The following is a 17,314-nucleotide window of genomic DNA, read 5'->3' as shown; positions in this document are numbered from 1 at the left end:
GTTGCCATGGTAACTGTTGCTGTTCCGTATCCATTGTTGGGGTGCTGTGGACCTCTGGAGCTGGTGGTTGTTCTGGGTCTGTGCAGTTGGTGAGTTCTCACCTTCCTGATATGCCGCCTGCTGTGACGGAACAGCTTCTCCAATTGTACGTGTGTGCCTGTGCTTGCCACAGTATACCTGGACGTTCACTTCCACCGCATACAATTGAGGTGACAACTGCTCTACGCAGGTCCCAAGTTGCCAGTTGGGCTGACTCTTGTTGAGAGTATTGAAGGTTTGTACCCTTACTGGCTCTCCAATGCTCATTTCTGGCAATGTTTTGGTAGTTCTGTCAACGTGAAATTTGACTTTCTGCCATTTAACCTTGTTATTGTCACCCACACCTGTTACTAGTTCTGGCTTCAGTAGCTCTTTTACAATTGGAAGAGTAGTTTGGGTGCGACGTGACACTAGTCTTTGTACTGGACTACTTTCCATGTCTTCAGTAGGTGTGTTTCACCACTTGAGAATTGCCTTGTACACATCTGTGCCAGATTTGCTCAATTCCTTTATGATTCCTTTGGCGATTTTCACTGCCACCTCAGCCTTTCCATTTGACCGGGGATAGTGTGGTGATGAAGGATGGTGTTGGATTTCCCAATCCTTTTTGAAGTGGCTAAATTCTTCACTCGTGAACTGAGGGCCATTGTCTGTCAAAACTATGTCTGGAATACCGTAACGACTGAAGTGTGCTTTCAGGTAATCTATAATCTCACCGGTAGTCATTGAAGTCAGCTGGTTTACAGTGACAAGATAATTAGTTCCTGCGAGAGTGAAGATTTCTACTCCCAGCTTCATCCATGGTCTGTCTGGGATGTCATGTGCCATCAGCGACTCTTTAGTTTGCTTAGCTTGGTACTCGTTACACTCACTGCCCTGGCTGATGTGGTCCTTGATTTCATTGCTCATGTTTGGCCAGTAGAGCACTTCTCTCACCTTCCTCAGACTCAACTCAATTCCTTGGTTGCTTGCATGATGCGCTTTAGCATCTCTCCTCTCAACTCCTTTGGGATAATGACTCTCTTTCCTTTGTGCACAATGCCATATTGGGTTGTCAATTCATCTCTGTGAGCCCAATACACTGCTGTGATCACAGGAGTGTCCTTGTTGCTGTCAGGCCATCCTTTCATCACTATTTCTTGCAACACTTGGAGAGTTGGATCTTGTTGGGTAGTTCGCTTGATTTGAACAAGGTGCATGTCAGTCAGATTCAATGTCTCTGCTGGGTTGATGACTTCCCGATCATGTCGAGCTGCAGCTTCATGTTGGATCTGGAAGATTTCACACTCTGTTGTAGCATCCTCTGTACTCATAGGGAGAGCAGCTCTCGACAGCATGTCAGTGATGTACATCTGTTTCCCTTGCTTGTATGTCACTTCCAGATAGTATCTTTGTAAACGGAGTAACATCCTTTGCAGACGCTTTGAAGCAGATAGTAACGGCTTGAGGAAAATGCTTTGAAGTGGCTTGTGGTTGGACTTGACTGTCACTTTGTCTCTTCCAAGTCGCAATTGATGAGAATGTTTACAAGCAAAGTCAATGGCCAGGCACTCTTTCTCGATCTGAGCATAGCATCGTTCCGTTTGCATTAACATCCTGGATACAAATGGAACCGATTGTTCTTGCTGCATCAGGGTTGCTCCAAGTCCTGTCTCGCTGGCGTCACACTGCACAGTAACTTCATCTTTTACATCATAGTATTTCAGCACTGGCTTTGCAGTCACTAGTTGCTTGATTTTAGTGAACACTGCTTCTTGTTCTGTGCCCCAATACCACTGCACATCCTTGGCAGTGAGTTGCTTTAATGGTTCACACTCCAATGACAAATTGGGCAAAGGTTTGGCTAAATAGTTGACGAATCCAACAAATCGTTGCATTGCTTTTACATCTGTTGTTCACCGCATCGCTGCTCCTGCTCTCATCTTTTCAGGATCTGGGCAAAGACCTTTTTCTGTCAGTACATGACCTATGTACTTGACTTTGGGCATCTTTAATTGCAATTTTTTTTTTCAGCTTCCGGTTCATCTGGCGAGCTCTGTCCCTCAGTCGCACTAGATTTTGATCATGGTCAGTAATGTCTTCTTCCACTGAGTCTCCACATCCATAAACTAGCAGATCATCCACTCTCACTCCAACTCTGGGAAGATCACTATCTCATGTTTTCTGTGTTGAATCTCCTCTGGGGCCATGGAAATGCCAAACGGCATGTGCAACCATCGGTATCTCCCGAACGGTATCCAGAATGTAGTTAGAAAGCTGCTGCTTTCATCCAACTTCACTTGCCAGTAACCATCCTTCGTATCTAGTGTAGTGAAGATTTTTGCCAATGGTTGGTATGGGTGAGTGAGATCTCTTCAGAGTTTTATTTAGATCCTTTGGGTCAATGCATACTCTCAGTTTTCCCGGTTGTTTCACTGTTACCATGCTGCTAATCCATTCTGTCAGGGTTGTCACTTTCTTGATTACTCCCTTCTTTTCCAGCTCTTCTATCTTGTCTTTCAGGTTGGCCTTGAGGGCAGCTGACCTTTCCTCAGCAGATGCTGAATTGGTCTTACCCTCTCATCAACTTCACGATGATGTTCTCCTGGAAGACATCCTAGACCTGTAAATACATCATTGTACTCCTCTAGGATCTCTTCCGTGGTCAATGGTTTAGTGCGCTGTGACACGTTGCAAATCTCTTTTGTGCATTGAGGGTTACCAGTCCAATCTTTAGACTTGCTGCGGCTGAGATGAGTGGCTTTTGCTTGCCGTCTATGATCTGGAACTCCAGATCTTAACTCTTGTCATTGCATTGGGCTCTCAGAGTAATTTGTCTTCTCAGCACTAGTTTGGTGCCATCATATAGCCTCAAACTTACTTTTGATGATTTCATTTTTGGATCGCCATGTTGAGCTACTTCGCAGAGGTCTGTGAAGATCATGATGTTGCATGATGCACCGGTGTCTATCTGGCACTTGATGTTGACTTGATATTCTCCTTCTGCAGTCATCATTCCAACTGTCACAAACCATTCATCACCTATCAGTCTGACTGAACCAACCTGTTGGATGGTGTATAGTGATTTGTCAGAACCATCAGCTGACATCCCTCCAGTGGCCATCCGTACCTGTTTGTTGTGCTTCCTTCCAACCAAACATTTGTGTGTCGAATGATTCAGCTTCTTGCAGTGAGAACACTGCTCTCCCCATGCTGAACATGCCTTCTTTTCCTGTACGTGATCCCCTCAGCAGTATTTGAATCCTGCCCTTTGTCTGTGATCTTTCTGCCCTTTCGGCCTGGAATGTCTATCAGCATAATGCAAGGCCTGGTCTGTTCTGCCATGAATATGGTACCGCTGCTGATTTACAACCTCACCACTTCTGCACATGTCAATCGCTTTCCTGATAGTCAGTTTGTCTTCTCTCAGAAGACGTGCTCTCACTGAGGGATCTCTTATGCCTAATACAATCTTGTCTTTAATTAGACCATCTTTTCCAGTGCAAATTCACAGGATTCTGCGAGCTGTGTTAATTCAGTCACATACTGATCAATGGACTCCTTTTCACCTTGGGCTCTAATATTGAACACATACTGTTCAGAGGTTATGTTCACTTGGGGTTCAAAGTGTGACTTCAAGGTGTTCAAACTTTCAGATGTCTGTTTTTTATGCTCTTCAGAGAGATTTAGGGTGGAATACACTTTGTAACAGTCTCTCCCCAACAGTAATAAAAGTGTAGCTACTTGTAGCTGCTCTGGTTTGCTAATTAATTTTGTTGTAATTTCATAATTTTGCCATTGCGAGTGGAAAAACTGCCAGTTCTGCTTCATACCACCTTTCATTTCGACTGGCACAGGCAGAGGAAACATTTGCAGCCAATTTCATACCCTGTGCTTTCAGCTGTTTCTCTATTCCTTTTCTGTGGCTTCCTGTAGCTTTTAGCAGCTTTTAGCAGTTGTGACCATTCCTGTGACCTTGGTTCTGTAGCTGTGCTTCTAAACAGCTCTTCAACACTCACTCTGACACCATGTTATGAGCTCACAGGATAACAGTCTGGTGTGTACTGTGTCTTTAATGAAACTGCTTGTGATGGCTGCCTGCAGTCAGAGTGCCTCATGGTAGAGGTCACATGACTACGTCAAGCCAGGAGGCACAGGAGTACAGTATCGCATTTCTATCCCAAACAGCAACTTACTAGAGCTGCTAACAGTGCAGTTTAGAATCAGAGAAGATTACATCAATTAAACGTGATCAATCATGATAATTGCTAAGGGATTGTTTTTAGATTCTTACCAAAATGCTACACATGTCTCTGAACGGAGGAAGGCGGGTGTGGAGTACTGCGTTGCCGGGCAACGAGCCGGTTCCCCGACTCCATCCCACCCACTGGGCCATTTTCCAGGCGGCAGAAAGGGGTGGGTGAGGCCCTCCTACAAGCGGCAGGTAGCCGATTCAACTTGTTAAGGTAAAAGCAAAATACTGCAAATGCTGGAAATCTGAAAGAACAGAAAGTGCTGGAAATACTCAGCAGGTTCTGATGAAAGGACACAGACATGAAATGTTCACTGTTTCTCTTTCCACAGATGGTGCCAGAACTGTGAGTACTTCCAGCACTTTGTCTTCTTATTCAACTAGTTAAGGGCCGACTAAGGCCGATTGTCAGAGGCCAACTGGATTTTTCCAGTGGGCCTTCAGGTCCCAGAGGCGCTGGGAAGAGGCCAGCTACCTGGGAGCAGCCTCCCAGCAGCAGACCAATGGACCAGTGCTCCCGGCAAGCTCAGAGGCCCCCCCTCCCCCCACCCCCAGCCTACTTGACTTCAGTTACAGCTGTGGGCCGCCATGTGGACAGGGTGCCCCTTCCCACAATGGTGAGACCAGTTTTGATTTTACCATTGAAACAGTTGGAGAGAGGCCACCTCCATCTTGGGGCATCCTCTCCCTTAACTTACCTGCAAAGGCACTTTGGGAGTTGTTGTTCTTTGTGCAGACAAATAACCTGGTTCTCCACAGCCCAAACCCTCTTCGTCTTCTGTCATCTAGCGAGACAGCAATCTGGCATAAGGAGCAGTACAAACAATGCTCTGAATCTTAAAATCTGCCTGGACTTGAACACATCCATTACTCACCAGTAACAGGAAAGAACATCAGGTGACAAATTCAACAAGCCCAGCTTCCAATCACAAGCTCTATGTGGTGTTGGAATTTAGTCCACCCTGTCAAACCTGAACATTAATGACCTGAAGTGTTTTATTATTCACAAGCTTGGCAATCGACCAAATGTCAAAACCAGGCCTCACTGACCTTTCAATCCTTTCCAAATTAATTCCTGTACGGGAAGCTGGATGATATGGAGATGGGGATGGAGAGGAGCTTGGGTGAGGGGTGGGCAGGAGTGGCAGTGGAGGGATGGCAGGGGGGCCACAGGGAGGTGCATGAGGGGATGGGGGAAAGGAGGAGGGGGTGGAGGGGGGAAAGGAGGAGTGGAATGGGAAGATGGGGGAGGAGAGGTCAGGGGCGGAGAGGTCAGGAGGGGTGCTAGGAGGAGGGAGTAGTGGGATGAAAGGGAGGAGGGGAGAAGATGAGGGGGGAGGAGGAGGGGAGGATGGAGGAGGAGAAAGTGAGGATGCAGGAGCGAGGGGTTCAGAGAGGAGAGAGGAAGCAGGGAGGAAGTGGGACTGGCATCAGGGTCGAAAGAAGGGAGGGTCGAGGGAGGTGCAGGGAGGGGAAGAGTGAGGTTACCTGGCATAAATGCAAGTGGGCCAAATGGCACCATAACATCATAAGACACTTTGTCAGGCAAAGTTTTAAACATGTCTTGAAGTGTTTCAGTCATTTTGTACTTTAACCCAGTGCTGGATTTTTTTTCCTTGCAGCTTGAGACCACCAATCAATTTCATCCTGCATCCCTGTTGTTCCAGCTCATCCAACCTGGCCCACAATTCCTCCTCAGTTAGGATACTTGAATTGCAGTCACCACCACCATCACACCCTCCAAATCTGTCACAAATACCTTCTTGGACTTAGGGTTTTCCTTTGGCTTATGAGCTTTTCTGTGTCTCCCTTCAGAATTTAAATCTTTAATTTCTAGGTCTTCATTCTGAACTTCCTCCTGAACCTGGGTCAGTTTCCTGGGACCTTGGCGATAGGGATTTTTTATGGGAGGGGTCTCTCCTGCATCCACATGGTGTAGGGTTAGGGTCGTGCACCCTGGTTTGCCCCCGTAGATCTCTTTAAATGCTGAGAAGCCTTGTTAGATCTCCTCTCTGTTCTGTGTTTAAATAGGAGAGTACGGTGTCCAATTTCCCTAACATTTCATTGTTAGTGAACCGGATGGTAGGGGGTTTGATTTGGGAATCCTCCTGGCCTCCTTCTAACTCATCCTGACTGTCCCTTTCACCCTCCTCTTTCCTGACTGCCTTACAGAGCTGTGCTTGTTTGCCCCTTCATGGCTGTGATATTCTTTTAACATATTGATGTAGCACAGCCTTTGCTTTTTCCTACGATCTGTGGCGTCAATTATATAATTTACCTTCGCTTTACCACTCTGTATGGGCCACTGAATTGGGCTTTCAATGATTCTCCCTGTATTAGTAATCGCACTAACACATGGCCTGTGGGCTGAAATATTCTGGCCTTGGCATGTTTATCCGCCTGCCTATTCATAGCTGTCTGGGAGGTTTTGAGGTGTTCCTGAGCCACCGCACAGGCTCGCGTGAGCCATTCTCGGAACATGGAGATGTAGTCTAACAGGGAAGGATCGTCCCTGTGTACCCATGACTTTCTGAAAAATACTGGGTATAAAATTTGTGGCCTGATCTGACTGGATCTCAGCAGGCAGACCATATTGTGTGAACAATGGGTTCGTCCCTCCACCATTACCTTGTCAGAGATAGTTCTTTGAGGGATAGACTCTGGAAATTGAGTAGCCACATCCATAATGGTGAGCAGATACTGGTAGCCCCCTTTTGTTTTCGGCATGTGTCTCACACAATCTGCCAGCACTCTGCTGAACGGTTCCCCAAAAGCCAATATGGGAATTAAGGGTGCAGGTTTTATTGCAGGTTGCGGCTTCCCCACAACCTGGCACATGTAGCAAGTCTCACAGAACTCCACCACATCCTTGAGGAGTTGTGGCCTGTGAAAATGCTGTATGATGTGGCCTTAGGTTTTTCTGATGGTGACATGTCCAGCCATTGGAATGTCGTGGGCTATTCTCAATATTTCCCTACGCTACCTTGGCGACACCACTACCTGGTGAACCACTGTCCACTCTTCATCTGCAGGTCTGTGAGGAGGTTTCCACTTCTTCATCAGCACCTCATCCTTTAAATAGTCGCACTCTGGAACTCCCTCTGCTTCAGCTTCAGGTTGGGCAGTCTGTGCTAACTTTTTTAACCCTGTGTCGACTTGTTGAGTCTCGACCAAGGAAAACCTGCTTAATTCATCCTCTGGGTCCTCTAACTTCCCAAAGAAGGTTTCAGATAACCAGACAGTCGGGTCATCTGTCTGCAGTGCCAGTTCAGCCTCCTCTGACAGCTTGTTTGGCCATGGACCAGGTCACCACACAGTCAGGGAGAATACCAGGGACTTTTTCCTGTAACTGCTCTGTCTCCCTGACCTTTTTTGGTCTTTCAAAAACCACTGGAGATGCTACCACCTTTGCCCTCGCCAGATCATTACCCAGGAGCAGGTCGACCCCATCCACAGGTAAACGAAGGACAATCCCCATGGTTACTGGTGTTGAAACAAGGTCGCACTCCAGGTGCACCCGGTATCAAGTTATGGGCATATACTTTCCACCCATACTATTTACTAGCAGTCTTCCCAGAATGAGGGATTGGGTGGCCCCTGTATCCCTGAGGATGACTGTGGGCTTACTCACCTCACTCGAGAGGTATGGGGGTCACTTTTCCTCTGGACACAAAATCTTGGTCACTCTCTGGGATTTCGCTAAGTTTTCCCACACTCACAGCGATAGGTTTTACTGCCTCAGTTAGAGACACAGCCTGGTCTGCTGTGCTTTCCATCAGGGCCCCTTTTCCTGCACTGGTCTGTGTACCCTGACTAAACTTATGGGTTTTCTCTGTAACTTCCAGCAGTCAGCTCGAAGGTGACCTGCCTTGTTACAATGGAAACATACAGGTTTTTGGGCGTCACTCCTGCTCTCAGCACCAACCTTTTTGGCCCGAGGAGGGCCCCCTGTGTTTCCAGCTCTCCCTTCTTGCCCAGGGCTGTTCATCCTCCTATCACCCTCCCACCTTCTATTCTTTTCAGGATTTTGGAGCTGACTAGGGAATGGTTTCCCTTGGGGCAAGGGCTTGTGAATTGGGCCAGGATTGCTGCCTACCTGGCTCCTGGAACGTTTTGTTCTTCCACGTGGTTTCTTATGGAAAGGGGAAGTGAGTTTTTGAACTCGTCGAGGAGGATCACTTCTCTGAGGTTTTCATTGGTCGACTCTATCTTAAGTACCCGTACGCATTGGTTGAAAGCAAGCTGCTTAACTTTTCAAACTCAAGGTAAGTTTATTTAGGCTGTTTTCGGCGGGTTCAGAATTTTTGGCGGTACACCTTTGGTACTAGCTCATATGTACCCAGGATAGCATTTTAAAATCTCATAGTCTGATGAACTCTCATCAGGCAACAGTGAATAAACCTCATGGGCTTTTCCTGTTAGTTTGCTAAAATAATACAAACTTGCGCACGAAACTACAACCCAATTTGATGACACGTAACCAAAAGAAATGTAATGTTTACATGGTACGTCATCCAAAGGAAGGATGATGAAAAAATTTAAACTTGAACCTGAAATGGCTGCTATAAGCAATGTCAACTGTAGTTATTGTAAAATGGAGGAGTGAATGAAATGAATATGTACTGTTACAACCGACCGCTCAAGTCAAAGCCCCCAATCAAAATATACGATTCTGATTGTGGTGGGAGAAATGCAAAGTTAATTCAATCCCGTCCCTCTGCAGCTTTCCCCTTCATTATCAACCACACAGCCAATTTTTATATCATCTGCAACTTCTTAATCAGATCCCTACATTCAAGTCCAAATCATTGATATATACTGCAAAAAGCAAGGGACCTAGTACTGAGCCTTGTGGAACCCCACTGGAAACAGCCTTCCAATCACAAAACTACCCATCAGCCAATTTCCTTTGCTTCCTGCCTCTCAGCTGATTTTGGATCCAACTTGCCATTTTGCCTTGTACCCCATGGGTTATTACTTTTGTGACAGTCTGCCATGTGGGACCTTATAAAAAGCCTTGCTAAAATCCATATAGACTGCATCAAATGCACTACCCTCATTAACCCACCTTGTTACCTCCTCAAAAAAATTCACTCATGTTAGTCAGACATGCCCTTCCCTTAACAAATCCATGTTGACTGTCTTTCTAAATGAAGCTTTATCCTGTCTCTCAGAATTTTTTGAAATAGTTTTCCCACCACCAGGGTTGGGCTGACTGGCCTGGAATTACTTGGTCTATCACTTTCCCCCTATTCAAACATTAGTACGCTGTTAGCTATATTTATTTAAAAAATCTTTGTTCTTTCATTGATTTTACTTACCAATTTTTTTCACCCCTCCATTTTTTATACTCCACTAGGTTTTCCACAATATTGAGCCCTGTTATCAGCTTCCCTTTTTTTCTTTATCCTCTCCTTTAAGACCCTCGACATTCAGGGGCTCTGGATTTGTTAGTCCCACCCTTTTTGGTTAAGGGAACATACTTGCTCTGAATCCTCATTAGCTCTTCCTTGATGCCTCCGAATGATCCGGCACTGATTGACCTTCAAGTCGCTGATTTCAGTCCACTTTAGCTAAATCACATCTCAGCTTAGTAAAATTAGCTTTCCCCAGTTGAGCTCTTTTATTCCTGGTCTTTCTTTGACCTTTTCCATAATTAATGTAAATCTAATTGAATTATGATCACTTCCACCAAAGTGCACCCCCATTGATACCCCTTCCACCTGCTCAGCTTCATTCCCTGAAGCTAAGTCCAGAACAGCCTCCTCTCTTGTTGGGCTTGCTACGCACTGGCTGAAAAAGTTTTCATGAATACATTTTAAGAATTCCGCTCTCTCTGTGCCTTTCACACTAATTCTATCCCAATTAATATTGGGTTTAGTTTAAATCCCCCACTATTACTGCAGTATTATTTTTGCACTTCTCAGAGATTAGCTTCATATTTGTTCTTCTATCTCCCTCTGACTGTTTGGCGACCTGTAGTACACTCCCAGCAGTGTGATTGCCCCATTTCTGTTCTTCAGTTTAACCCATATGGCCTCATTTGATGATTCCTGTTCCATATCTTCCCCCCCACCCCCCCACACCCCACAGTTCGATTTGTTTTCTTAATCAATGATGCCACACCACCCTCTTCTTTAACCCTCTCTCTATCTCGTCTGAAAACCCAGTAACCAGGAATGTTGAGTTGCCATTCCTGCCCTTCTTTCAGCAATGTCTCAGTAACAGCTATAATATCATACTCCTATGTGTCAATCTGTGTCCTCAGCTCATCTGCCTTATTCCCTAGACTTCTTGCATTGAAGGATATATCATTTAGCACTATCAAACTACCTTGTCTATTTTCGAGCCTTTGTTTCCTCTGCCTTCCAAACACACTTACTAATTGTCTGCTTTCCATTTGCTACTTTTCTCCTCTCCCTTCTGAATCTACTCTCAGGTTCCCATCCCCTGTCAAGATATTTTAAACCCTCCCCAACATCACGAGCAAAATTCCCTGTGAGTATCTGGGTCCCAGCCCTGTTGAGCTGCAGCCCATTTGGCTTGTACAGGTCCCACCCCCCCCCCCCCAGAAGTGGTCCCAATATCAGGAATCTAAAGTCCTCCCTCCTGCACCATCTTTCCAGCCTTGTATTCATGAGATCTATCTTCCTCTTTCTGCACTCACCAGCAGGTGGCACCAGGATTAATTGGGATATTACTATCTTTGAGGTCCTGCTTTTCAATTTCTCTCCCTAAATTCGGCCTTCAGGTCCTCATCTCTCTTTATGTCTATGTCATTGGTGCCAATACAGACCACAACCTCTGGCTGTTCACCCTCCCCATTCAGAACGTCCCGCAGCCGCTCAGTGATGTCCTTGACCCTGGCACCAGGGAGGCAACATATGATCCTGGTGTCACAACAGTGGCCGCAGAGCACCTATCTGTTCCCAATATCAAATCCCCTACCACTATTGCTCTTCTACTCTTCTTCCTCCCCCACTAGTCAGCTCAGCCACACATGATGCCATGGACTTGGCTCTGGCTGCACTCCCCAGAGGAACCATCACTCTCACCAGTATTCAGAACCAAATACTGGTTGGAGAGTGAGATGCACTCATGGGATCCCTGCCCTGCCTGTCTTGTCCTCCTTGTGGTCACCCACTCCCTCTCTGCCTGCACATTGTTAAGCTGCGGGGTGACCACCTCCAGAAATTTGCTATCCATGAAGTTCCAGCCTCGTGGATGCCCCGTAGTGACTCCAGCTGCCGTTCAAGTTCCAAAACCCGGAGAGAGAAATGCACCTCTTCCCTCACTGTGCTGAATTCCCTCACAGACCTGGGATCAAACCTTTTACTCAGCAAACCATCGAGTGGGAGAATGATTAAAAAAGTGACAACTTCTGTTGGGTTTGTGGGCTTTGCTTTGTGGAGTACTTTCGTGTTTGGTGGGGTTGTTGATCCAGTGAAGGTTTACTCTGTGGGCTGACAGTGGGTTAATTAAATATTGGAACATTAACATTTTGAATATCCATGGTGTAACATGGCAACTGAAGTCAGGGGGAACGTCCTCTATCTAAGAACAGAGCTTGTCTCTTCTAATCTCTGCCATCCTATATAACTGGAGTTCCCACTGTATCTACTCATGTGTGCATTCTGGCTGCTGCTCTTGACCACATCTATTATTTCTACCTCTCCTTCTTTCCTCCTGTTTTCTCTTGGGACCTTGTCTCCTGACTCCTCCCCTTCCTTACCTCCCAGTAAAACCTCTTCTCATTTCTCCTCCCTTGGGTACTTTGTCCACCCTAATCCCTACTCCAACCCAGCACAGTTTCTCTGCCTTCCTCCTCTCCTGCTACACTTCCGAGCTTGAATTCCCCTTGGATAACCCACATCTTCCCTCTGTGCCTCTCCTTGTGTTCCCTGAAGTGTTCATTGAGGCACTCACTGCTGTCATACATGCTATGTGCTTGTGATGTTACCTGTGCCTGGATTTGACTTTCTGTCTTCCAGGATTTTGATCAAGACTCGATCTTTATCTTTAAATTGTTGTGATGGAACAGCAACAACTGCCCCATCCTCCTCTCTTAACCTTCCCCCAGCAGGGGGTTAATCTCATCGACCTTCTTCCCATCCTGTCTGCCCCATTTGCACTATCTTGTTGGACTCTGCCAGCTCATATCACTCTGATCCCCTTGTGCATCACAATACGGATACTCCCCACCCTTCCAGAGCCATGGGAGAGGTGAGAGAAAACAGCTGGAAATCTAGGCCGTTCAGAGCAGAAAATATCCTGAACATTCCTCTCCAATCTCTTCAGTCAGCAGTCCAGGAGATCACAATGACCTTGATTTATTCTGTAGGATACCAGCCTACTGTATGTGGTGATCTCCAGAAACAGATCCAGCTCGAGATTATATCCCATCTCTGGTCCACCCACAGGAGAATGCCATATCAGGAGAGGGGATAGAACCTGCCGCGGTAGCAAGTGCTAAATTAGCAATGATACTTCCGATGTATGCATCATGAGGGATAACACACAGATATCTGCATGTGCTCAGTGTGAAAGTTTAGCCAAACCAAAGAACGTTGCAGGTTAATAATACAAGCAGATTACGAATCAAAGATTAAGAGGTTGTTTGAGGTGTTTAATATGAAGACAAATTATTTCTGCTGGAGGGCGAGTCCAGAACATGGGGACATAAACTATGAATTGGAGCCAGGGGTCATTCAGGGGTGATATCCGCAAGCATCAATTCACAGTTTTTTGAGACTTAGTTCAAAGATTGTTTGCTGTATTATCCAGTCTCACCTCCCTTTGTCAGAGAACGTGATGGCATCAAATATTTCTTTGTATTCATTCCGAACAATACAAGTTGTTGTTGCATTGTAAGAATTGGATTCCTGGGGCCTACCACAGTGTGGGGTTAATTGTTCATTTGTGGCCTCCACGAACCCATTCATAGCAGAGAATATGAATGTATATTTCAGTTTATACACAAAGCCCTGGTTAGACCACACCTGTAGTATAATGAGCAGTTCTGGACATCACACCTTAAGAACGATACATTGGGCTGGATTTTACAGTCGCCCCCTGACATCGTGACTCCTGGCTGGGGGAGGGGAGGGGTGTGCAGCAAAATGCCTCTGCCAAAGACCCAGCACGGCCTCGACGCTGGGAAGACTCGACCCAATATTGCCGGCGGTGGACAGGCCTCAGGCTGCCCCCCCTACCCCATCCGCTGCTCGGAAATGGGAGCCCAATTTACATATTCAAAAAAATGCAAATGAAGGAATGAATTACTTACTCAAGCCCTCTGTCATTCCGCTCCAATATTAGTGCCGACAGCCAGCACTCCCGTGCCATCAGATCTCCATCTGGAGATCCAAGGCGTAACACTGGTGGTGGAGGGTGGTGGGGAGCAGGTAAGTTTCTCTGTGCGGTGGCGGGGAGCGGTGTCAGAGTAATTTGATTGGTGTAGGGGATGGTGGGATGGGGTAAATATTCAAGTTTGTGAACTTTGTGGAGGGGGGAAGGTCAGGTGCACATTAAATGTATGGTTGTTGGGTGGGTGGTGGGAGAGGGGCTAGATCAAAAAATTAAACTTTTTACAACACATTTCCCTTTAAAAATGTAAATTGCAATGTGGGGCTCGAAGCCCTTTAAAAATGGCGTCGATGCCTGTGCAGTGGCGCCTGATGACATTGCAGGGGACGGACCGCCCGCCCCCTCCACGTCAATGAGCCACCATGTTTAATATCACGTTGGCTCCGTGAACTATGGTCCGCGCATGTGGGTCGCCATTGTTTGTGGCCGCTGAACATAAATTTCAGCCCATTGTCCTTCGATCCCTCAATGATGGCAGAGCCCAGCACAGGAGCGCAGAAGACAAGGCTGAAACATTTGCAACCATCTGTAACCAGAAGTGCTGAGTGGATGATCCATCTCGGCCTCCTCTTGAGTTTCCCAAGATCAGCGAAGCCAGTCTTCAGCCAATTCACTTCACTTGATGTGATATCAAGAAATGGCTGAGCACATTAGATACACAAAGGCTATGGGTATTGACAACAGTCCGGTTGTCGTGCTGAAGACTTGTGCTCCAGAACCAGCCACGCCCCTACCAAGCTGTTCCAATACAGTTACAACACTGACATCTGCCTGGCAATGTGGAAAATTGCTCAGATATGTCCTGTCCACAAAAAGCAGAACCAATGCAATTATTGCCCTATTCTCAATCACCAGAAAAGTGATGGGAATTGTCATTGACAGTGCTAACAAACTGCAATAACTCAACAATAGCTTGCTCACTGATACTCAGTTTGGGTTCCATGAGGGCCAGGTGGTTCCAGACCTCATTACAGCCTTGGTCCAAACATGAACAAAAGAGCTGAATTCCAGAGGTGCGGTGAGAGTGACTGTCATTGATATCAAGGAGTCCTAGTAAAATTCAAGTCAATGGGAATTGTGGAAAACTCTACCCTGGCTGGTGTCATACCTGGCACAAAGGAAGATGGTTGTGGTTGTTGGATGCCAATCATCTCAGCCCCAGGACAGGAATGGACTTGCGTGAGGAGCATGCCTTGAGCATTTGCCTTCCGGGACAGGAGTGGACCTGCAGGGAGAACATGCCTCGAGCACTTACCTTCCAGGAGAGCAGCAGACAGAAGTCCAGGCACACCGGAGTTTAAAAAAACAAAGTGAGCAGTAATGTCACAGAAAGCTGCAATGTTGCTGAGTAACTGCTGTTAGGAAATAACACGAAATAGCTGGATTAGTACACTACTGTTAGGGTGTGTGTGTAAATAGCTTCATAATTAGAAACAAGTGAGTAGCTGTTTTTTTTGAGTAAGTTTTATTTTAACTAGTGAACTGTATTGATTATTTTAGCAGAATTTATCAGTACTAGTAAGGTATTATTAATAATTCGAAGGTGTTGTAATATTGTTAAAGTTTTTTTTTAGCAGTAGCAAAGGGTCAACGAATAAATAAAGGAATGGCAGGGTTGCGTCAACCTCAAGAGTGCACCTCCCATGCTATGTGGGAGCTTGAGAATGCTTCCCATATCCTGGAGAACCATTAGTGCAGGAAGTGTCGTCAATTGCAGCAGTTTGAGCTCCGGTTTTGCAACTTGAGCAGCAGCTGGTGACACTGCGGTGCATTCATGAGGATTTGAGCTACGTAGATAGCACGTTTATAGATGTGGTCACTCCACAGCTTACGAGTATGCAGGGAGAGAGGGAATGGGTGATCACCAGACAGTCAAAAAGAATCAGGCAGATAGTGCAGGAGACCCTTGAGTGCATCTCACTGTCTAACAGGTATTCAGTGCTGAACACTGAGGAAGTGATGCTTTACCTGGGGAGTGCAGCCAGAGCCAAGTCCGTGGTACCACGGGTGTCTCAGCTGCACAGGGGGGTACAGGGAAGACTGGAAGAGCCATAGTGATAGGTGATTCAACAGTCAGGGGAACAGACAGGCGTTTCTGTGGCCGCAGACGTGAATCCAAGAGAGTGTGTTGTTTCTGGTGCCAGGGTCAAAGATGTCACTGAGCGGCTACAGAGCATCCTGAAGGGTGAGGGTGAACAGCCAGCAGTCACGGTTCACAGTTCACGGAACCAACGACATAAGTAGAAAGAGGGATATGGTCTTGCAGTCAACATTTAGGGAGCTAGGGAAGAAATTAGTAAGCAGGACCTCAAAAGTAGTAATCTCTGGATTACTCCCAGTGCCACGAGCAAGTGAGTATAGAAATAGAAGGATAAGACAGATGAATGCATGGCTGGAAAGATGGTGCAGGAGGGAGGGCTTCAGATCCCTGGGACATTGGGACCAGCTCTGGGGCAGATGGGACCTGTACAGGCTGGATGGGTTGCATCTGAACAGAGCCAGGACTGAGTTCCTTGCGGGACGTTTTGCTCGTGCTGTTGGGGAGGGTTTAAACTAGTTTGGCAGGGAGATGGGGACCTGAAGGTCGACTCAGCTAGGACAAAATCAGAAATTAAAATGGAAGGCGGAAAATTAATGGATGAGTCTGGAAGGCAGAGGAAACCAGGGTTGGAAAATAAAGAGTTTGGCAGTGCTCAAGGGTATCTATTTCAATTAAAGGTGTACAAAGGAAACCCGACCCGAGCCTGAATGCCGGACCCGGAAGTCCGACCCGACCCGAACCTAACCTAACACATGTCATCGGGATCCTTTGGGGTCGGGTCAGGTAGCAGGCCTTTACCCATGTACTGATGTAAAGACCTGCTACCCGACCTGACCCCTATTACAGAAACATGGCTGAAGAAGGGACAGGAATGGCAGCTCAACATTCCTGGTTACAGGATTTTCAGACGCCATAGCATACACGGCACAGCATAGCATACGGGACAAGTGCTGGAAAATGGGATTAGAATATTTAGGTGCTTGATGGCCGGCACAGACACGATAGGCTGAATGGACTGTTTCTGTGCTGAAGAAACTCGATGACTCTATGATAGGGAGGGAGATAAGAAAGGAGGGGTGGTGGCAATTTTGGTCAAGGAAACTATTACAGCTGTGAGGCGGGATGATATGTTGGAAGGTTCATCAAATAAGGCCATATGGATTGAGCTAAGGACCAAAAAAGGGCCAATCACACTGCAGGTAGTGTACTATAGACGCCCAAACAGGCAGAGGGAAATAGAAGAACAGATATGTAGGCAAATCTCTGAGAAGTGCAGGAACAATAGGGAAGTAATAGGGTATTTTAATTATCCCAATATTATCTGGGATAGTTTTAGTATGAAAGGAATTGTGGGAGCAGAATTCTTGAGGTGCATTACATTCAGAGTAAGAGGACAACTAAGGAGAGAGTAGGGCCCATAAAAGACCAAAAGGGTAACCTATGAGTAAGAACAGAAGATATTGGCATGGTTCTGAATGAATACTTTGCGTCTGTCTTCACTAAAGAGGGGGACGATGCAGATATTATAGTTAAGGAAGAGGGGTGTGAAGTATTGGATGTGGTACACATCGGGAGAGAGGAAGTATTAATGGGATTAGCGTCCTTGAAAGTTGATAAATCATCAGGGCCAGATTAAA

The 17,314-nt window shown here is 46.4% G+C and overlaps 1 protein-coding gene across 7 annotated transcripts in view; it reads right to left on the bottom strand.

The window, feature by feature from the left end:
• Positions 1 to 14,971, bottom strand: part of LOC137371781 (putative methyltransferase DDB_G0268948) — a 34,488-nt gene extending 19,517 nt beyond the window's left edge. The window contains exons 1-2 of one of the 7 annotated variants that reach the window (XM_068034649.1): positions 14,892 to 14,971; positions 4,969 to 5,055 (exon numbers count right to left, since the gene is read on the bottom strand). In XM_068034649.1, coding sequence (XP_067890750.1) covers positions 4,969 to 5,055 — 87 coding nt within the window. In that variant the 5' untranslated portion in view covers positions 14,892 to 14,971. The other 6 variants (XM_068034648.1, XM_068034650.1, XM_068034651.1 and 3 more) reach the window with 6 other exon arrangements.
• Between the last annotated feature and the right edge of the window lie 2,343 nt (positions 14,972 to 17,314).

This window comes from Heterodontus francisci, chromosome 7, assembly GCF_036365525.1.
Source record: "Heterodontus francisci isolate sHetFra1 chromosome 7, sHetFra1.hap1, whole genome shotgun sequence".
NCBI lineage: Eukaryota > Metazoa > Chordata > Chondrichthyes > Heterodontiformes > Heterodontidae > Heterodontus > Heterodontus francisci.
The sequence above is the reverse complement of the archived record's forward strand: the minus strand, read 5'-3'. Positions and strand labels throughout refer to the sequence as shown.